The 22,510-nt window shown below is 45.1% G+C and overlaps 1 protein-coding gene across 2 annotated transcripts; it reads right to left on the bottom strand.

Annotated features, from left to right (window-relative positions):
* Positions 1 to 251: 251 nt before the first annotated feature.
* LOC142020007 (ras-related GTP-binding protein A) lies at positions 252 to 21,036 on the bottom strand. Of its 2 annotated transcripts, none has more exons than XM_075007511.1 (10): positions 20,957 to 21,036; positions 19,673 to 19,706; positions 16,889 to 16,988; positions 15,394 to 15,460; positions 14,446 to 14,668; positions 11,117 to 11,212; positions 9,242 to 9,364; positions 4,622 to 4,713; positions 2,899 to 3,014; positions 252 to 1,629 (listed from the first exon to the last, which is right to left on the bottom strand). In XM_075007511.1, exons 2-10 carry the CDS (start codon positions 19,697 to 19,699, stop codon positions 1,532 to 1,534), a joined length of 942 nt encoding a protein of 313 aa, XP_074863612.1. In that variant the 5' UTR covers positions 19,700 to 19,706; positions 20,957 to 21,036; the 3' UTR covers positions 252 to 1,531. The 2 variants fall into 2 exon arrangements, with proteins under 2 accessions (XP_074863612.1, XP_074863611.1); XM_075007510.1 differs by lacking the exon at positions 20,957 to 21,036 and adding an exon at positions 20,781 to 20,911.
* Between the last annotated feature and the right edge of the window lie 1,474 nt (positions 21,037 to 22,510).

The following is a 22,510-nucleotide window of genomic DNA, read 5'->3' as shown; positions in this document are numbered from 1 at the left end:
TTCTTGGGTAAAAAGGCAAGAACACCACCAGTGACTGAATTTAGAACAGGTATCATTCAGTAAGAGGGAGGGAGACACAGCAATTTCATTGCTTCCTGCTAGAAGCGGGGGTAGATTGAACTATAGGCTGCACAAACGTGTCACATACCACCCAGTCATAAGACTCGCAGGCGTTCAAATGTCTGACTCTTCCATATGCATACAAATAGGGAAAAAAAAGAACTCCACTCTTGCCGGGATGCTGGCTTGACAGATCGTGTTTGAAGATGACCCTAATCATACAGAATCAGTACATCAACATGGTTGTTTAAATAGGCTATTTGGGGCACTAGTATTAAATCATACAAACACGTAGAGATGACAAAAATTTGGAGGCATCATATTAGCTTGTCTTATGCCAGATACACACAAGTGATTACTGATTATGTAAGACAAGTGCCACACCTCATTTAGATTCAATAGGTCATTTTTTCTAGAGTAATCTGTCTATGCAGAAGTAATTGCTCAAAAGGAACATCAGCCAATTCAATAACTCTTAGAAGTTAGATTTTCCTGACAGTGCTTTTGTTTTCTGCTGTTTAAAATGGAGAAGCAAGCATAAGTCCAATGAAACAAATCAGACCATAACAGAGACACCCTGGTGTCTAATATTGTCAGACTGCCTTTTTGAGATCAGGTGATTTGGAGTGCAACATTTTAGGGGGATCACCGAGACCTGTTCTCTCTTCTGATTTCCACACATGCTTTATTTGCCCTTCTCAGCATCTCCCTGCTCAACAGGAAGAAGATCTGACTGCAAGAACTACTATCCTAAGGGAGTATTACTTTCAGCACCTTCTGTATAACAAAGATGATCTTCATTCTGGCGAACCTAAAACCATAGCCAAAAAAAAAAAATTAAAGCTGGTCACTTGGACAATGACTTCTGAATTAAATAAGTTTGACACAATATAAGCTCTCCCTCAAATGAAGATCTAGTTAAAAAGGCTCAGGTAATATGAAAAGGAGAATCACAACTCTGTATAATGCAAAGCTTCACAACTTTTTTTTTTTTTTTTTTTAAAAAGTCACTTCCAGTGCTCTGGGAATCAAAGTCCCTGGTAGCAAAAATTTATTTTCATGACTGAAGACAAGGAGAAATTTATAAATGTATCCTAGCAACTTGCTGATAAAATAGTTCTATTCCATCCTTGTGATTTACAGCATCATCTGGAATACAGCAAAACATCCACAAAGGCTTCAATGTGCGTGACTACAGCAACCAGGCTCATCAGACCAAGTGCAAATCACCTGCCCTTGCATCTTCCCCAACCCCTAGTGTGCCAGGAAGTCTCTCCCGAAGGTCCACTGTGTAACGAGACATCATCCAAGTGACTAGTGTCCAATGTTAAAAGGAGAAAAAAATAAAGAAGATTGCGGTGGTAAGCAGCACACATTTCAAAGCCCACAAAGACACCCACATTGTTAGATTCTCCTAAGAAAACTGCAGTTCCAACTTTTGTCCCCCAAAGACCATGTGGTCGGCCAGCGTTCAGCGCATGAGCAGACTGTGTTTTGGTCCATCCACTCTCTCCAGCTTCTCAAAGTGTTTCCTAGCGTTGCGGATGTTGATCAGTGTAGCTGCAGAAGCTAGTGAGAAGAAGGGGCAAGGGAGGAAAGGATGTAAGTAACTAGATCAGCGGGAGTTAAAAGCTGCCTGGGAAAGTTAGCTAGGAAGGGTCTCTGTAGCGTAAAATGCAGGAGTTTTGGTTCACAGCACTAAAACTGAAGCCACAAAGTTCTGTGATTTTGATTCAAGTTTCCTAGAAAGCTCCATAGCTATAGGTTTCACCAGCAGTGCAAAAACAAACAAGGTAAGTTACCGCCTTGTTTAGTGCTGAAGAGGGAATACTCTACAGTGACCGGTGTCAGATTTCACAGAGCCAACTCTTGAGAGGAAAACTGGGCTCTGGAAAAGGGACCTCTCTTCCTAGAGGGTCTGGTGCTTATGAAAAAAATACCACTGCTCTAAATAGAGAGCTCTACCAGGCCCGTTCTGCTGCTCCAAGGCCATTGAGGATATAATGTGGGGGGAGGGGGGAAGCCCAGCAGGCCGGTTTAACTTGCTCTGCTGGATGATCCTAGGGTGGCGTGGCCTGAAACCCAAAAGGAGCACCTGGTGAAGGTATACTGTACTGATGCAAGGTCCATAGACTTACAAAAGGATAATTCCACTGCTGGTAGCAAGCTCCCTGTTTGGTAGGATTAAATGCCTGGGGGCTAACCATATAAAGAGGTATTTTCTGCTCTCAGGGAATCACAGCGCTACGTACCTGAGCCAAATGGCTGCCTCAAATAGTACAATACAAAAAGCAGTGTCAAATCGAGCAATATGAAAACACATTACTAAAGTATATACAAGGGTCTACATGCTCTGGCTGCAAACAATGGTAATTTTATCCTTCAAGATGCATCCATAATTGCAACACTAACGAAGCAAAGCATTTCACCTAGGAAATGTTCACATTTAAGTTCAGGCCCCAAACTCCCAGCTCAGTCGCCAGATTAGATCTGGCAAACAATATTTACTGTTTGCCGTTTTACTGGAACAGACTTGTTATCTGACATCAGCTGAATAAGCTCCCATTTGTATTGATCACTACATGGAGAAACAGCAGAGAAGAACTTGATATGCATTGTGAACTGCATGATCGAGCCTTCTTTTAAGCCATGTTCCCAAGCCATGGTGCAGAACAGTTAACGTGTCGGTCCTATTCACCATTCCAGAACTAAACTGTTCTGGGTGTTCAGCTGATTGTATCATGTAGACAGGTGCTCATTTGTGGTATCAAGTGCCGAATGCTAAGTAGCTCTTGATCCCTGTAAAAGTGACAGATGCTGAAGCACTATGAAACTTACGTATGGAAGGATCAGACATGACCACCATCACATATGTATTTGATGTGAAGATGTCAATGAAAGCAGCAAAATTAGAGTTCCTGACTTCCATGCTCTGGAAAGAAGCAGCCAGCTTACTGTGAAGAGGAAAGAAAAGTGAATTAACTTCTATGAGACCATTTCAAAACCAAGTCCTTGATTTACGTAGCAGCTCATGTCCAAGGACCAGGTTAGTCACACCGTAACCGCACAGACAAAACAAAAAAGCAGTCAAGTAGCACTTTAAAGACTAGCAAAATAATTTATTAGGTGAGCTTTCGTGGGACAGACTTCTTCAGACCATAGTCATATGGAGTGCAGTGCAAGCACTTTACCCGCTGTAGCGAGTGTAAAATGAAAGAACACGAACCTGCTGTGGCCAGTCAGTACCGAATAGAGGCCTTGCTTAACTTGTAGCCACAGAGTAAATCACAGAATCTGTGGCTATGCTTTTTCTGGGTCAAAAACAAACCTAGCGTCACCTGCTGGCTGAGTTCTTATTTTACAAGCAAAGCTGTGCATGGCTATGGTCTGAAGAAGTGGGTCTGTCCCACGAAAGCTCACCTAATAAATTTTGCTAGTCTTTAAAGAGCTATTTGACTGCTTTTTGCTTTGATAGTATACAGAATAGCACAGCTCCCTCTCTGTTACTACATAACTGCACAGCTTTGCTTGTAAAATAAGAACCCAGCCAACAGGCGACACTAGGGTTGTTTTGACCCAAAAAAGCATACCACAGATTCTGTGATTTACTCTACGGCTACAAATCTTGAATACAAGTTAAGCAAGGCCTCTTTTCAGTACTGACTGGCCACAGCAGGTTCGGGCTCTTTCATTTTACACTCACTACAACAGGCAAAGTGCTTGCACCACACAATGGCAGACACCTGTTTGCTTGCGTTTGCCACACCCCAACAGTCAGCGTCCTCTGATCATCGCATGCTGGGCAATATTCAGCACAGGCAGAAAGCTGACAATTGCAGATTGTTGCTGGTCTCCAGAGTCGAGAGAGGGTAGTAAACCAAAGGCTCTGGAAAAAGCCTAGTAAAACAAGCACGTTGCTTTTCAGCTGCTCCTACCCTATTAGCATTTTAAGTCTTTTCAAATATTAGGAGTGCAAGGGCAGAAATGGATCAGTTTGGGGGGGGGGGGGGACATCCTGTTTCAAAGTTTAACTTTGCCGTAAGTCTTCTGCTTTCCTTCTGTGACTGTTGCTAAATTGTGTGGCCAAGCGCTTCCTCTCTCAAACCAGCTTTTTGGTTCTCGTGCCCATAACTAAACACTAATCTTAGATTTACAGTACCACAAAGTGTTGTCAATAACTGCCACTCAGTCGCAAGCTCAGTACTGTAACTTCTCAGCAGAGGCCAGAGAGAGTGGATGGGAGCAGAGCTGTTCAGAACAAACCTTTTTCAATGAGCACCAGAAGAAAAGTGACAAACAACTGCATTGTGATTAAACAGGATACATTCCGACAACTCTCAGTAAGAGAGCTTTTCTGGGCACCTATTATTCATAGAACTGTTCCTCACTCCAAGGCCAAGATATGCTTCACAGAAGTTACAAGGCAACTGTGTCCAGACATATCATGTATGTCTAGCCAATGCAGATGACCATCAACACCGTAAAACAGGAGTTATGGCACTCACCCACAATCTGAAGATTTCCATTTCATAGGAACATGTACACACATAATTCCTCTCACCTGCAGCTCAGCTTGAACTGTTTAATAATATTGCTGATTTTCTCAAATCTGTGGATATCGCGCTGTTCTTTGCACTGATAATGGGAAATAACCTGAAAGAAAAATCATGACAGTTCAGCAACCAGACCAAAGTTCTCCCACACAAGCACATTTCCTAGTAAGCCCTGAGGTACTCTTCTTCCTCAGCACGCTTTAACATGCCCCTACAGCCTAGGGCAAGGCTAGACAGAATGACACGTAGAAAGCTGTCAATATTGCAATCTAGATTTTTTTAAAAAGGAAATTATGCTGTTTGATTGCAGATGTAACATTACAGCCCAAATTCATCAGTGATATTATGACATAGTTATGTTGTCTTTTGTGCAAGATTAAGTCATCTGAGAGGTCACCAGAAAGGTCAGGATAATCACATTCGGCAAATCTTATTTATATCTAGGTACAATTTTTGCATCTGAAGTTATGACTATTGACTGTATTTCACATGTAGCTAGTCCTGGACAACACCCACTAGCCAACATGCTCTCAATCTAGATGGCTGACTGGGGAAGGTTAATGAACCAGTAGGAAAAAACAACAGGCCTTAGGAGAAACTGGAGAGCTTCCAGAGAAAGCTACAGACTGCTTCAGAGGAACGGCTGCTGTGACACTACAGAGATATGTGACCACCTCACCTGGTGCTGGACCCCATCTTGGGCTACCAAGATTTTTCTACTGATTGGCACAGGAACCAAGTTTGAAACAAAGTGTTCTTGTCAGGCAAAGTCTAGGCAAGGCAGGGGAGCGATGTTAGTTCTGCACTCACGCCCCTCACTAGACTACTCATGCAAACACCTAGAGAACATAGACTGAACTAGGGAAGTGTTGAACCCAAGCTAAAAGAGGTTTTAAGCTTGTGAATGAAACACCTGTGGATTCCAAGCTGTTATCAAGTGCAGCTTGCTTGTATCATCACTTTGGCTCTGTATAGAAGATTCTCACCCTGTTAATTCACCTTTCGTAGTTAATAAAATTTCTTTTTTCTTGATCTAAAAATCAGTGTGTGGGAATCTTAAGTTGGGAGAGAAAGCTCTTACATATACCTCTCCACAATGGGGGAGGTGGTGAATTTTATGAGCTTATTCTATAGGACTCCCTGTGAGCCGTATAGTTTTGGGTTTATAGCCCAGAGCCTCAGAGCTGGAAGGAATGGACAAAGCGTCCGCAGGTACTGCAGCTGAGAGTCTCTGCCTTTATGCCGGTGAACAATGAGGCTCAAACATGAAGGCGCAGCAGCTTGTCACAGCAGTACAGTGTAAAAGGGAGCCCAGAATGGGGGGGGGGGGCGTGTCGGAGGCTCAGTGGTACCCCAGTTCCAGGTAGCACCATGGGGAGAAACCATCACAGCACGTTCAAACAAATGTGTATGTATCTGGACCCCTGAAAATCCTAAGGAGGTTTTTGGACACACATTTCAATTTTTTCCCCTCAAGGAGGACTAAGTCCACAGGGAAATTATGAAGATATGAGAGTACAGAAAGGACTCAAAAACCAGACGACATTTTTATTTTTGTAAAAAAGGCACTTTTAAGCAGAGCGAGCATGAGATGCTTCTGCACCAAAAATACCTACTTTCAAGAATCATGTGAAAATAGGGGTTTATTAAAATATCAATCATTAGCACCATACTAATTTACAAAAAAGCCCAGAAAGGAGCAGAGCATCTTGGAAGATGGCAAGTATTTACTAAGAAATATTTCAAGAGAAAAGATGTGGTTCCCTATATTTTCATTCAAAAAAAAACAAAAAAACAAAAAAAAAACAAAAAAACAAACCACCCCCCAAGAATTGTTTTTGCCAAAAAGTGAAAAGTTTCAAACATAACATTTCCACAAAAGTTTTCATGAAGAAAAGTAGGACATTGTGTTGAGGAGAAAGTTTTAAGGAAAGTTTTTAGCCACCTCTAGGGATTAGGTTTCTATTGGACCAGGTACTCAGAAACAATAGGACCCTGAATGGGTGTATCACCTTGTGTGGCATCCTTCAGTCTCCATAGACTATGGATCGCGCCCTTAAAAGTTTCAATTGAAGACTTCATTTACAGCATCTATTGTGACTATAAAGACCCACACGAGAGTGACAGTCCTTGCTGCATCTCTTGCAGATGTAGTGGGTGTCTGGCAAGTCCTTATTGTGCTTTCTGTGCGCTCGCTTCTCCTCTGCTAGCTGTCTGATCTTCAACTCGCCCTTCTGAAGGCCCTTGTGTAACCCCTGCCTCCATCTGCTGCGGTCATCTGCTAGTTCTTCCCAGTTGTCCAGCTCGATGTCTACCTCTCTGAGGTCTCTCTTGCAGACATCTTTGTAATGCAACTGGGGGCGTCCGGGGGGTCTTTTGCCAGAGGCTAGCTCACTATACAGGATGTCTTTTGGAATCCTTCCACCGTTCATCCTGTGGACGTGGCCAAGCCAGCGGAGCCGACGCTGCCCGAGGAGGGTGTGCATGGTTGGGATTCCAGCTTGCTCGAGGATGGCTGTGTTGGTCACTCTGTCCTTCCATGATATTCCAAGGATGCGCCTGAGGCAGCGCAAGTGGAAGACGTTCAGCCTCTTTTCCTGGCGGGCATACAGGGTCCAAGTCTCACTGCCATAAACGAGGGTGCTGAGGATGCAGGCTCTGTAGACTTGCATTTTGGTGTGAGTGTACAGCTTGTTGTTATTCCACACTCTCTTGCCGAGTCTGGACAGAGTTGTGGCCGCTTTTCCGATCCTCTTATTTAGCTCCGTGTCCAACGACAGGGTGTCAGTGATGGTGGACCCGAGGTAAACGAACTCGTGGACAACCTCTAACGTATTGTTGTCAATGCTGATTGATGGGGATTCAGCAACATCCTGACCAAGTACGTTCGTCTTCTTTAGGCTGATGGTAAGCCCAAAGTCCTTGCACGCTTTGGAGAACCGATCCAGCAGTTTTTGAAGCTGGTCTTCTGTGAGAGACACTACAGCAGCATTGTCTGCGAACAGCATGTCTCTGATGAGGACTTCTCACACCTTAGTCTTAGCTTTCAGCCTTGCAAGGTTAAACAGTTTCCCATCAGATCTTGTGTGCAGCAAGATGCCCTCTGTTGAAGATCCAAAGGCTGCTTCAGGAGGAGTGTGAAGAAGATCCCAAACAATGTCGGAGCAAGCACGCATCCTTGTTTGACGCCGCTCCTGATTCTGAAAGCATCCGATAATGCGCCGTCATATTGGATGGTTCCTCTCATCTCTTTGTGGAACGACTGGATCATCTTGAGTAACCGTGGAGGACAGCCTATCTTGTGGAGCAGCTTGAACAGACCATCCCTGCTGACCAAGTCAAAAGCCTTGGTCAGGTCGATGAAGGCTATGTAGAGTGGCTCTCTCTGCTCCCTGCACTTCTCCTGCAGCTGCCTTAGAGAGAAGACCATGTCAACGGTAGACCTCTCTGCACGGAATCCACACTGCGATTCAGGGTACACCCTCTCAGCAATCTTCTGGAGTCTGCCAAGGATGACACGAGCAAACAGTTTACCAGTGACGCTTAGGAGGGAGATTCCACGGTAGTTGTTGCAGTCGCTTCTGTCTCCTTTGTTCTTATACAATGTTAGCGTCACGCATATCCTGTGGAACCTCACCCTCTTTCCAGCACAGGCACAGTAGCTCATGCAGGGGTTCCAGGAGTGTGTCTGCGGCACACTTGATTACCTCTGGTGGTATACCATCCTGGCCAGGGGCCTTGCCTGCTGCAATGCTGTCGATGGCTCTCTTCAGTTCATCCACAGTCGGTTCTTGATCCAGTTCATCCATTACTGGTAGGAGCTCGACGGCATCGAGGGCTGCGTCAACCACAACATTCTCGCGTGAGTACAGCTCGGAGTAGTACTCAACCCAGCGCTTCCTCTGTTTGGCTTTGTCAGCGATGACTTCACGAGATTTGGATTTCAGAGGTGCCATCTTGTTCTGGGTGGGTCCTAATGCCTTCTTCATACCCTCGTACATTCCTCCGAGATTACCAAAGTCGGCACGGGGGGGGGTGTATCACCTGGGGGAAGTGAAAACCTGCAGATTTTTCAAGTCAGAACAAGGCTTTACCTTGTGTAGAATAGAAGTGGATTTTCTAAAGGTGAATCAGGCATTTAATATTGCTCACAGCCTAACTGCTGTGAGTGGGAGTTTTAGGGATTTCAACAGAGTACCTGATTCATACCAAAAGCAAGAGAATGAGGCCTTGTCCAATGGGAAAATAGTCCTGAATAATTCAGCTATTCTGCAATAGCTCTCCATGTGGACACATTTATCTTACACTGACTGCCTTTGTCTAATTTAACTTAACCCACATAAATCATTGTGGTTTAAATTCACTTCCAACTTCATTTCACAAAAGCTTCCCCATGTAGGCAAGCTGTGACTTCTCTTGTCATAAGGCACTGAATGAAAAGCTCTGCAGCCTGTAACTTCCACCTATCTTGTATTATGGTCATCAATACCACATGAATCCTTTGTACTCTACAGGGCTTGTTTCTTACAAGGAATCCTTCCCATGATTCTAAAATGCAATCTGCTCTTTTAAAGGACAGGGTGTTGGAGCAAATGGACACAGCACAGAGCAAGGATGACAGTTCTCACCAAGAAAGTGGCTCTCTCAAACAGAAGAACTTCATCTGCCTCTATAATCTGAGCAAAGTTCCTCAGGTTCATTTCTAGCTGCTGGACATTAGGAATCAGCTGATAGACTATACTGGACCAAGCCTGTCACAAGATAAAAAAAAAAAAAAAAAAATGTACTGTGAGTGTTATGAAAAATTTCCCAAGTGCATCCACATCCTCTCTCTTGTTATGCAAAGTGCTCCTAACAGACAGCAAATTCAGGCTACAATTAACAGTAGCTGAAACATGAATTATGCAAGCTTCTCCCATTTCTCTGACCACATGCTTCAAATTACAGTTGTGGCCCCCACTGGTGTTACATTCCCACACTTCTTGGCCAATCTACCAACCATGTCAAATTGTGACACAGGGAAAAATCTTGCTGGGACTTGTCCGATACCATCAAGTGATGTCTGGGCTGAAAATGAATTCATGTTTCCAGGGGAGAAACATTTGTTTACTGCTTACACCTAAAGCCTTAATTTTTTTAGTTTTCTGCTTATTTACAAGATCTATCCTGTATTCCCATAGTAGAAGTAACAGCAGAAAATACTGAAACAATCCATTAACCCTAGGACTGACTGCAAGAGGTGGTGAGCATTCAACTACAGCTGGCTCCAGCAGGAGTTACACGTGTTCAGCACACTTCAGGGTCAAATCTCTCAACCTGCGGGGGGGCTTCACCTCACTGCCTATGTCACGCATAGCATGTGGTGATCTGCTTGTGTTAGAATTCTAATTTGCAAGCAAACTAAGCAAAACCAAACATTGTATATATTTAATAGGCATTTCTATGGTGTTCAAGGGAACAGATGAGATTTTACACTGCCTAAAAAGCAGAAGATCCAAAATATTAACTTTCAATACAGAGCTCTTATGGGCCTGGACCTAAAAAGTCAGTGTTCTGCCTCAAGGCACTCCAATATAAGTAAGGACATTCACTGTGACTGATCCATTTAAGAAGAAAGGCTGGCCAAAAGGTTAGCCCTTACGTGGTTCTAAAAAGAGAAAGTTGAGAGCTGTCTACAGCATGGGCCCAACAAACACAACGAAGACACAAAAAGCTAGTTTCAGGAGTGCGTAGCCTGGCTCAGTTTCATTCAGCCATACCACATACTGTAGGCGAGAGCATTCTCTGTCCTCCTCGTTAGATTTTAAAAGGTGCTCAACTCTGACTCCCACTGAAATCAAGGGGGTTGCCAGAAGATCAGTCTAGCAAGAAACTCTTGCTGACTTTGCCCACTGAGATGGTTGTGACACATGCGACATTTGGAGAACTAAAATTTGCTCTCAGTCTGATCCATTTAACATCCATCACCCCAGTACCTGGAGGGAGATCTTAACATAACTGGGAAGGATGAAGGTAAGGAAAGTTTAGCCTACATGTCAAGACAAGCTTCCAGACAGTGAAGCAGTCTCCCAGGCAGCTGTCAAAGCCCAATCACTTGGATCACCAAATATCTGACAAGTGTCCTAGAAAATATAACATGGGAATAATTCTGCATTGGCAGAATATATTATTGTGTTAAGTGGAGATAAAGGTCCCTTTTAAATCAATTGGGCAAGGAGGATGTTGACAATGTTAATTGGGAGATACAGGACGATAAATCATAATACCGACAAGAGAAGGGAAAGGTGGCCAGAGAGGCATTTGCAGCAATTCAACTGCCATCACACCATGAAAGTCCACAGTGGAACCACCTGTTCCCAAAAGCATTTCAAAGTTAAAGAGCTAGGAGAGTCCAGCCAAGCTATAGGATTCTTTAGTGACTGATGAGGCATCCTACACAGCCAGAGAGCTGGAGAAAGATGAAAGGAAATACTACAGATGACGAGAAGCATTCAGATTCAAACCTTATAAAGTGTTTCATCCCAGATGGACGTTCTAAAGCATGCACACTCCAAGGGGCGGGACAGACGTCTCAGGTCTTCCTCCCTCTCTTTAAAAATCTGGAAGATGGAAGTTTGATATTTTTAGATGAACGTGCATTCCTGGTTTTGGTGAATGCTTCTGCTGTGGTCATTTTACTGCATTTATTATAAGAACTCTGCATTTTAAAACAGAATACAAGGGCGCACGTTTTCCAACACCACAGCAGCGGAGGATGCTGCAGATCAGAATTGACGTTCGCTAGTGGAGCTGTCCGAGGGACCCATGACGACATGAACAGGGGCTGCAGGTTAACACTGAGTTGTATCAGCAGAGCTGGTTGGGCCCTCAGGACTGGAAAACTGTGGATACTGCAGGTTAGGAAATAGGTGAATTGACAGACCTTCACAGAGAAGTGTGCACAATTGCTGTTTGTACATGTCTGACTCTGGCAATAAGCATTAGTCATGTTCTATACCATGAGTTCCAAATCCAGTCATAGGCAGGGCTCTGCTCTATTGTGAAAAACATCTTATAGACCATGAAATCCGACCTCCTGCATGAAATCTGCTTTTTGTAAACTTTTCCCTATAGTATATAGGATTTCAGGGGGAAAACCAGCATTTCTCAAACTGATGGTCCTACTCAAAAGGTGGTCTCTAGCCTATTGTAGGAGGGACACAATATTGCCTTCTTTGCTTCTGCACTGCCCTCAGAGCTGGGCAGCTGCTGGCTGGGCACACAGCTCTGAGCTCTACTTCCCTTTAAAGCCGAGTGCCCAGCTAGCAGATGTGTCTCTCTGGCCACCTAGCTTTGAAGGCAGCACAGAAATAAGGGTGGGATACCACAACCTCCCTATAATAGCTTTGTGACCCTCTTTTGGGTCAGGGCACCCAGTTAAAGAAATGCTGACTTACCAGCCTTACATGTTTACCTTTAACCACTTTAAAATGCATATTCATGCTTTGTTCCCAACACTGAAATTCAAGATTTAAATATCTGAAACCGTAATATTCAAGGCTTCTAAAATGCTACGGCTATGAAATTTTGTGCAAATGGACTGTGAATTTGGTTGGGCATAATCAGTCTTACAAATGTGAATGAGGACTTAATAAGCATTCACATTAAAAAACGATGGTGGGAAAATCCTGCAGTGAAATATGATGCATTAACTAAGCTGATATGGGTCAAGTTATCACTGCATACCCACGCTGCTCCACTCCTTACTGTGCTCTTATTCAGTTATGGTTTAAAGATAGCAAAGATCGACCAAAATAAGACTAAGACAACAGAACTTAAGAAACCATTACAAAAGGTAAACAGCTAGCAGGGAATATTCCCTCCTCCGCCCTTGGCCAACACCCCCTGCCGCCCCCCTCCAGTGTGGAAAGAGTAGATTACGCATAGTAAATTCACCAGCAAAATCCAAATTCTCTGTTCCACCCACATCTATCAGGCAAGGAAGGCTCAGAAATGGACATTACGAACGAACTGACATAGGAAAGATCATTTCTGTCTCAGCCCACTGTGTTGACAACATTCTGAAGATCAAGCGTATTTTGATTTCTTTGAGGTTTCACCTTGTTTGCTGCTATTCCAATCCACAAGAGAGCCCAAATGTAAGAGAATATTTAAGATTCTTGTACTTAAAAAGAGTCCCATCATAAAAGCTAATCCACTGACACAAGGCTGTCACAGGGCTTATCTTCCTGATTTCCAAAAAGTTATTTTTAAATCTTTTATCAGGAGCATGAAAACAGAAAACATCCATAAGCCTCCCGATTGACTGTGTAACTCAATACACACAAGGCACCCAAGTCCACAACACAATTTGAGTTTGCTACTACAGTTAAGCTCAAGCAAGCAGAGAGATCCCTGACTCAAAGGAGACCAGCAGGTACCTCAAAGCAGTTCATATTAGAGGGAATGGAATGTTTACAAGCTGCATCACAGCATGGATTGCTCCCTCCACGCCTCTCCTTGTTCCAGGGAATGGTTAAAATTCACACCAACCAACTCAACATGACGTTGATGTTAATAGTTAATGGAGAGCAAACTGAAATATCAAGAATCACAGTCAGAAAGAACGTGTTTTTACTTAACATAGGCAGAATCCAGGACATTCCTGATCCATTCTTGGGGGAGGGTGGGAAATGAAAGCTGACACTAAAGCTTTTCCTTCAGGAACTTGTTTGAAATTCCAGCCAGACCAAGGTAGAGTGACAAAATGAGGCTCAGAACACTAGACAGTATCTGCTGAGTTATGAGCCAATGTGTTTAATTGAAGTTTGTCCACCCAAGGAAGAAGAGCAGCCTGTGGTTTCACACATGGGGCCACCTCGCTCTTTTCTGAGCTTTTACTGCACATCTGGACAGGGATGTATGAGCTGGAAGAAGCGACAAGAAACAGTTCTGCATGTTCATACTTGAATCAGAGTACATGAGACCAAGTTCTAGATCTGAAACAGGCCAATAACCAACTGCAGAGCTAGGGGTGTGCACGTGTCAGAGAAACACAGCTAACCCACAAAGTGAAATTCTCAGCTAACACCAGGAGCTGGACATAACTTTCCAGCTAAGAGATTACTATGGCCCCGATTTAAGAGCAAACTCAGCGTTCAATAGCTCCCATTGAGAATAAGGAATACCACTCCTGTCCTCGCAGCAACAAGAGCTGCTGCGCACTTTGGAACTCTGTCCCTAAGAGTCTCCACAGACTAAGCGCCGTAAACAGTTGGCTGGGCTGAGTCAGTAGGTCAGACTCAATGCCAATTCGTGGTTCTTGACCCCTTTGCTTATAACAGTTGGTCTTTGCACTGGCTAGCACCAAATTTGATGTAGCTATGTGTGCGCTAAGAGTGACACTTCCCCAATTTACAACACAACTAACACGATAACCATTTTTATGCAGTACACAACTGAGCTGGATTTGAACCAGCAGCATAGTAGTGATAAGATTATCACCTAAACCTTTGAAGTGCAACACGTCTCTTGGGTTCTTCTTTGCCCCCATAATCCAAAATTGTTAAAGATGCTAAATCTGATATCATAAAGGAGAAGACTGCAGCTAATTTGGTATGGAGGCTATTCTCTATGTGGCTCATTAGACAGACATTATACAGAATGGGCCAGGAGTAGCAGGAGGACTACAGATTTGGAGGTTGAGAACAACTCAGTTTTTCCAAGGTTTCCTCCATACGCAAACCTGTAAAAAGCTTTCTGGAGAAAGTGCTTACAGTGAAAGATGGTGGCAACGTTATGGATGGTTTCTGTTACAGAGCCCACCCTGATAAGGCAATGCTCAGCTGCTTACCAGGTCACGCTGGTCTTCCTGTACTAGATCCATCTTGTGTACTAGGCAGAAGATTTTGGCATCAGGGGAGTTCTGCAGAATAGCCTCCAGACATGACTGGTAGTAGTGCATGTCCTTCTCCAGCTCACGACTCTCCACATCGAAGACATAGATCAGGACTTCCACGTTACGGAAGATATTGTCCCGCTGGCTAGTAAAGTAGTTCTCCATGAAGGTGTCTTGCCTGAAAAAGGGCATTGCAACATGGCAAACAGAACCCAGTTAGGATCAGTTAGACCTCTTTGGTTTAGCCACATACCTGTGCCGTCAAGAAAGTCTATCTGGTAGGAAGAACGAGCTTTTAAGACAGCAGTGGTAGAGACTGAGATCCTCTTCTTAGCCACAGAACAGGTACAGTATGGAGTGGTGGCTTTTACAGGAAACCAAGTCCATTCACCAGAAGGCTGTTCAACCTTTATGCCTGAGCATCACCACGAGGCCTTTTTTATGGACAGCTACCCACCAGAACCAAAGCGCCATCTCCCCATTCATTTAACAAAAGCCAGTGGGCCAACACTACCAATCTGGTCCAAGCTGAAGCAATGCCCCAAAGTGAAAGGTTCTATAATCTTGTTTCTAATGGTCATTTCTCCAGCCCTAAAGGTAACTCACCCAAGTTGCAAGGTTTGAGGCATTATCTCAATAGGAGAAAGAGGGAGTCTGCTCCTGCTGTCCCATGGATAAATTTCTTCACCCTATCCCATATCTGAGTTTATGACAGTTTATTAATTATATGGTACCATCTACAGTTTGAAGTACCATGATCAACAGTTCACTTGATAAACCAAAAGCTTTCCTACCCCACCAGTAGTTAATTAAAGATACACCCTCCAAATGCACTGCACAACCATCCTAGCTGCCACAGCTACCTCCACAGGTTCCACAAGCAAAAGAACAGGAAGCACCTACCCTCCACAGTCCCACAGGTTCAGCACCAGGTTTCCCAGAAATCGAACATGGGAGTGCTCCACATCAACTGCAAAGAGACGAGAGAAGTCTAGTCACTGTACCATGTACGCATAAAATACAGGTCAACTGAAAAGGGGGACTACTGGAAAGTTACAATGCAACAACTCAACATGCAATTCATGGTGACTCATTGAAATCCAGAACTGTAAGGGTAGAATTCCAGCTGTTCATTTTGACTAGGTCCATTTTGCCACAGATGAATATAGAATCATAGAAATGTGGGCTGGAAGGGGACCTAAAGATGTTATTAAGTCTTGCCCCCAAGTTGTAGCAGGACTAAGCAAACTTTGACCATCCGTGACAGGTGTTGTCCAAACCTTATTAAAAACTTTCAGTTATGGGACCTCCTGGGAACACAAGTTATTCCCCATTTTGTAGGTGGGCACTTGATTTTTTCCCATCCAAAGCAAAGCTCGCCTTTTTATATTCAGACCAATCCTCCAAATGGAGGAGGTTTGGTTCTGAATCCTAAGACTTTCTTCCAAAGTGTTTGCAGCCTCTCATATCTGGGGGGTCATCTGCATATAAGCACTGACCTCTCCGTTACCCAAAGTCATTGATAAAAATATCCAATACCACCAAATCGTGGACTGATTTTTGTAGCACCCCTATAGATAACACTCTCCCAGTTTGACAGCAAACCAATAGGCCCAACAACTCTTTGCTTTATAAATAACTGGCAAAACACTCATCTGTCTGAAGCCACTTTTAAGCACCTCACTCTTTGATACATTTGTTATCTGCAGACATTTGAACCAGGGAGGTCTTCTAGGCGCAGGGAGATTTTAAGAAGTTGAGGTCACAACTCTTTTTTTGGAACCTCCTTTGCAACAGAATAGGAAACCTCACCAGACACGTAATCCCCTGTAACATGAGGATTTCATATTTCTTGGGAAGTAGAGTTTGACAGATGGATGGGCTTCAGCCATGTGAAACTGAAGGTTGCAGTTACAGCTCCTCCTTCAAAATCAACAGATTTGCAGTAAGCAAAACAAATACGCTAACTGGGGCTAATGAATCCATCTGCAAGACACAGTTCTTCCGGCTAAGACCACTGAGCTCTACTTTTTAGCAAGTAGTTTATTACTGCTCAGAATCATCATGCAGACATGGAAAAGTCATCAGCCATTCTGAATACTTCTCTGTGGGCAGGCAGTGTCAGTGGAAAAGCGTTAGCTTGCAAACTATCTGCATCAACATTTACAGTCACCTTTTGGTGCACAGCTTAAAGGGGAAAGACCATTCCACTTCACCCACGTCTAAGGTATTTTGGTTCCAGTTTTTAGACAGAAGCAGACATAGGAGACACCCTAATATTCCATCCACAAAGGAAAGGAAAGTGTCTCAGGGGGTAACTGCCTTACATATTTGTGCAGCTGGTCTTAAATATTAACCCAAGGTCAAGAGCTGAGGCAATAAGAAAGCAAGATCTTACTTGTGGCACCAAGGCGCCGTGTGTCTCTGGCAATGTAGTTTGCAAAGATAATGGATCGCATGCTGGTCTTTCCAGACCCACTTTTACCCATCAACAGCACCTGGGAAGGAAAGGCAAGAGAAACTTCTGTGAACGTTGGCTTCCGCATGGCTCTTTATGGACAAGTACAAACTGTTTAACGACAAAAGGCTTCAGCAGCACATGCATGGAGGACTTGCCTTGTGCATGTTGCAGTTTGGCCACCTCAGAAAACATTAGCAAATGAAAGCCTTAACCTTGAACGATTGGAAGGCATGTGTTCTTAACTCCCTGATATTTGTGGTCAAGCAAACAGCATTTTAAAGTTCTGTAAAGTGACAGTAAGATACATGCATCCATTCACTCGACACTCAAATGGATCACCCTACTGCTCTTTGGCTTTTGCCTTCTTCTTTCCCCACAGTCAAATCACTTTCTGGGAGCTGCATACCCTTCTCAAGGACTGATTGTATAGTTGCTTAAGATACAGAAGAAAAATAACTCCTCTACTTGAAGCTTATCTTTACTCCCCTGCTAATAGAAACCAATCTCTAAGCATGAATGTATCACAGAGCAAGTCAACCCGAGTGCATTTCTGCTACCTAAATTGAGAAGACACTCTACAGAGCTCACAGCTGGATTTCAGACATTCATGGAAGAGTTATGCTTATTTTTGAAGTAATTGTTAATCTTTCACTTCCTCAGCCTCCACACATGTTCGCCAAACGCACTGGCACTCAAGATGAAAGCACGCTGATCCGGATTCATCATAGTACAAGGGTTTGCTGAGCCAAAAACATTTAATCACTAACATTTAAAAAAAAAATACTTGACCCAACTTGAGTGCTTGATGGTTACATCCTGTCCTACCCTCACCACTTTATGTTCTGTAAAGTCCACCTCACAAAACAAGAATCAGATTCTCCTCTGTGACTGTGAAATGATGTCTAAAAGCAGGATTTGGATTTCATCATGCTGGGAAGCAGAAAAGTTTAAAAGGAGATCGGCTTGCATAGTTTGACTATCCACTACTGCTGCACAGGAAGCACAATGCAATCCCATTCTTGCTTTTCAAGTCAGCAGGCCATGGAAAAGACATGAGACATTATGATCAGTTTCTGATGGAGGAACAGGGGTGGGGATCGCTGGGATGGCTCAAGAGCAATCTTAAATGATTTTACAGTAGCAGGGACTGGCTTACATTATTGAAAGAATTAATGGACAAGTTCCAGTCCCAAAACAAAGTTCTGCCTTTGGCAACACCTCTGACACTCTATTGTAAACAAAAGGTCTTAAATAAAAAAAGATGTAAATCTTGAACGAAGATGCCCTACAGAAGCTTTAGGACTGGCAATGGAGTGTGACTCAGAAAACACTCACTTGACTCTCAGATCCCAGAGTTAGAGCTCAGAACCTGGTTGACAACTAAACAACAAAACTCAGACTTAACCGACTGACACGGAATCCACTTTCCCATTTTTAGTCATTTTTCGAGAAAAGTCAGAAGTGGTAGACTAACAAATTCCATTCCAAAGGAAGCTCACCACACGGCTGAGGCACAAACTAGTTGAAAAGGAAAAATATAAAAAGTGATCCCACTGCTTAACAGTTTCTGGACAACAGGTTTTGGTGGATTTTGCCGCAGAAGCATGGAAACACAGCTTGCTTCAAAGAAGCAGACAGGCTCTGTAATGTCTCTCAGACTCTTTGAAGCTAACTTTCTAGTAAAACATTCTCTTCTGGCTACATATAAGAGCCCAATGGAAGAGAGATCTCTGATCTTGTTTCAGAACAACAGTGGTAAAGAAATGCCTGTCTGAGCATCAGCCTGTTGTAATGGCTAGACATAGCAATGCTATTCAACTTAAAACCTGTTCTATATTCACATGTGCTAATTCCATCACCCGCCTCTCTGGTGGCTTTTCAAGGAGACAAGACCCCAATATGTGGCGGGGGGTGGAGGGGGAGACAAATCTGATCCAAGTATAATATACAAGAATAGTCACATTCTATAGATAGCAAATTTACGCATTTCTGATACAGATATTAAAGTTATACCTAAACTCCTAATTCTGAGCAGAGGAGATATTTTCATCATTCAATCCTAACCAGTAGCCAAGGCACCCAAACTTCTCTCTACATGCAAGTTATCACTTGAACCCCTCGATGCAATTATAATTTCCCAAAACAAGAGTTCAGAAGTTCATCATTATACTTATATAGACTGGAGTATAACATATTTTGTCCCCTTACTCAGGCTTAAAAAAAAGTGTTATTTGCCAACATTGCCAGGCATATTCAATGGCTACTGTGGAAGGTTCTACCTCGCAGAAGCCCAGCTGCTCTGGTTACCAAAGTATCTGGAAAAAAAAAATACTCATTTTCTCATCAGACCATGAAAAGTGAAGGACACAGCAACCATCAGTCTCATAGGACGCAAAGTGGGTATTTAGGTATGAATGGTCTGCCTCTCTGTGCCTATACTCCACAGTACTGTTCCTTCCATGTATCACCCACTTTCTAAGCCCCCATAGTAAGCTGTGCCCTCCAAACAAACCAACCCCGGTAGCGCTTCCCTACTTAACAATCATGAATATCCTATCATGAGACTGCCGAAAGCACTTGTGCCGCATGGGCTTCCAAACCATAAAATGTCTGATCAGCAATTTGGGACCTCAAGAGATATTTTGGTAAGATCAAGGGGAACTTGATCAGCATTCGCCAATTAAGGCAGCGGAGGTAGTGGGTGTGTAATCTAGTTCTTACCTTTTTCTTCATGGCTGTGGTTGGCATCACCCACCTACAGAATCAAGACAAAAAACACAAAGAACCTGGTTATATGGCTGTATTTCCTGTGCTTCAGTTAACCACTTCATCCCAATGCAGATAACAGGGCCAGCTACAGAAGGCTTTTTTTATTATTTTATTTTATCCCAGGCAAAGGAGCTGAAGGCATCTTTTACAAAAGGCATCCTACCATAAAAAGAGCCTTAAAACGCCCATGCTTGTATGTTCCTTAGTTAAAATAGACCTAAGCAAGATGAATTCAAGGCGTGATGGCAAGTAACTCCAATAAACTGCTTGACACCCTGCATAAATAAGCACGTCAAATTCCTAATACACATACACACTCTCCCTCCATTCCCCTTTAGCACCCACCAATTAGCAGCACTTCTGTTCCCAGCGATCCATTACCCCCACACAGTAATCACAAAACCAAAAGCAGTCAGGTAGCACTTTAAAAGGCTAATGAAAGCTCACTGCCTAATATATTATTTTATTGGTCTTTAAAGTGCTACACGACTGCTTTTTTTGTTTTGTGAAGACAGAGACTAACATGGCTGCCTCTCTGTGCCTCTCCTCCACAATACTGTTCCTTCCACATATCACCCACTTTCTAAACCCCCCTAGTAAGCTGTTCCCTCCAAACCAACCAACCCCGGTGGCGCTTCCCTTTTACACCAAACCCCTCCTTACTGGGCACTCAGGTATACGCGAGCTGCTCGCTCGCTCCCTGCACCTGCTCCCACATCCCACCTCAGCCACAACCGCCCGACCAACTGGCCTTGCACCCTGAGCAAATCCATCCTTAGCCCTCTGCAACCCTCCCGCGCGCCCTCGCCTCCCTAAACACAGGCGCTCCCTCCACCCCAGGCTGTTACATGCCCATTCATACACCGAGCCTGGGCTGTGCGAATTCCCCTTTCCCGGCAGGGACCCTGCTGTACCCCCAGGTCTTCTAAGCCCAACGCTTGGTACCCCCACGGAGATCCCCTTACCCCGAACCGCAGCGGCCCCCCTCAGTCACTCCAGCCCCACGCCCCACTTCCCTACCCCCACCACAGCTCCCCCCACGCCCCGGCTCCCGCCTCACCTCTGGCTCCAAACGCGGCGGGCGGGGTGGGGGGGGTCCCTGCTCGGTGCCCCGGGCCGGCTCCCTGCCGAGCGGGGGTCTCGCCCCGGCCCGCGCCCAGAGGGGTGTGGGGGGCGGGGCTCGGCGCGCAGACGGAGCCAACCCCCCCCCGCTAGGCCCCGAGGCCTCGGCCTTGCCTGAGCCCGCCGCCCGGCGGGGTCTCTCCTCCCTCGGGTACGGCTCCCCGGACACCCCCGGCTCACGAGACTGGGGACTAAACCGCCTCAACCAGTCACGTGAACAGCCGCCCGGCCTTCTCCTCCCCCCCTCCCGTCAGGTGACCGAAGGCGGAAGAAGGGCGAGCACTGCCGCAGGGCAGCGAAGGGTGCGTGACGCCAAGGCGGCCATCTTGCCTGGGGGCAACTTGCCCGAACGTGCGGCCAGGCTGCAGTTCGACAGCCCGGCTCGATCCCAAGAGGAGTGGGGCTCAGGGCAGGGGAGGTGGGGGTAGGAGGAGGGGCTGAGGCCAGGGGATGGGGGGTAGGAGGAGGGTCTCGGGGGTACAAGGGCTTAACTCTCACCTCTGTTATAGACGTGTCCTGTCTGCGTGACTGGGTCACACCTGCACTCAGGTGGCACTTCCAAGACTAACAACACAATTGATTAGCCGATGAGCTTTTGGTCTTTCAAGTGCCGCATGACTGCTGGTTTGTTTTGTTAAAATGCGGACTAACAGGCTGTGATGGGGTTCAGGGGTCCCCAGGCTCTGCACCCCGGCCGCAGGCAGGAGGGACTCTCGCTCAGCAGAACTGCGGGTTTATTAGCCAACAGGGCACAGCTCAGTCCAGAAGAGTCAGTGCAGCCGGCAGAGACAGGCCGTCCAATCCATGGCGGGGAGAGGAGGCCCCGCGGGGCCCCCAGAGCCGCGGCCTTGCCCCCTCCTTTGTTTCTCTCTCTCTCCCAGCCCAGACTCTCTGCTTCCCAACTCCCAGTTCCAATTCAGACCCCTCAGGGTCCACCTCCTCCTTTGTCTACAGTCCCGAGGTGTCACCTGGTCACCTCGGTTACCCTCAGCACGAGCCCCACACCCTCTGTGAGCCACTCACATATCCCCCACTCCATCACACACGGCTACCTCTCCGTCGCTCTGGGTCACACCTGCGATGTGTGAGGTGTGGGTTGGATCCCATCTATTTGATTGGGGCATATCTAGGGTGTCATATATGCTGTGCAGATTGTGTCCTGTGTGTATGATTGTTGTGAGGCACAGTATCATGTATTGATTGGTATGTCTGGGGTTGCAGCTAAGGAGGTCCAGGATTGTGGCCTGTGGGTTAGATTGAACATGCATTTATCAGCATATGGAGCCCAAGCCCTGCGTGTATAATGGGTGCATGTTCCGGGTGCTGTATCAGTTCCCAGAGTTTGATTGCTGCAAATATGTTGGCATAGTGATGAGTGATGCAGGCTCCAGTTCCATGTTTATGACTGACTCCTAGTTAGGGCATGGAAGCGGGCTTAGCGTGTATGAGAGGCACGTGCAGAATTAGGCTCAGACTAATGTAGGATTTACACACACACGGGACATCAGGCCTCAAGTGGAGGATCATTGTGGGGAGGGGACAGGTCCCAAGTATACATATGAGAGATGGGCCTTCACTGCAAAGTTTGTATCCAAATTTCCCCAAGATTTTGTCTAGATAATGGATTTGCGTCTGCACATTAAACAGACATTTCCAAACATCACCACT

This window comes from Carettochelys insculpta, chromosome 13 (genome assembly GCF_033958435.1).
Source record: "Carettochelys insculpta isolate YL-2023 chromosome 13, ASM3395843v1, whole genome shotgun sequence".
Lineage (NCBI taxonomy): Eukaryota > Metazoa > Chordata > Testudines > Carettochelyidae > Carettochelys > Carettochelys insculpta.
This window is presented reverse-complemented; position numbering and strand designations above follow the sequence as displayed.

Bases quoted from the DNA above. Each gene is read 5' to 3' on its own strand.
- LOC142020007 (XM_075007511.1), bottom strand. From the start codon at position 19,699: ATGCCAACCACAGCCATGAAGAAAAAG. The intron at 16,989-19,672 runs GTAAGAACTAGA...TTTCCTTCCCAG, and splicing joins CCACAGCCATGAAGAAAAAG to GTGCTGTTGATGGGTAAAAG. The intron at 3,015-4,621 runs GTGAGAGGAATT...TCCTCTTCACAG, and splicing joins CAGTTCAAGCTGAGCTGCAG to TAAGCTGGCTGCTTCTTTCC.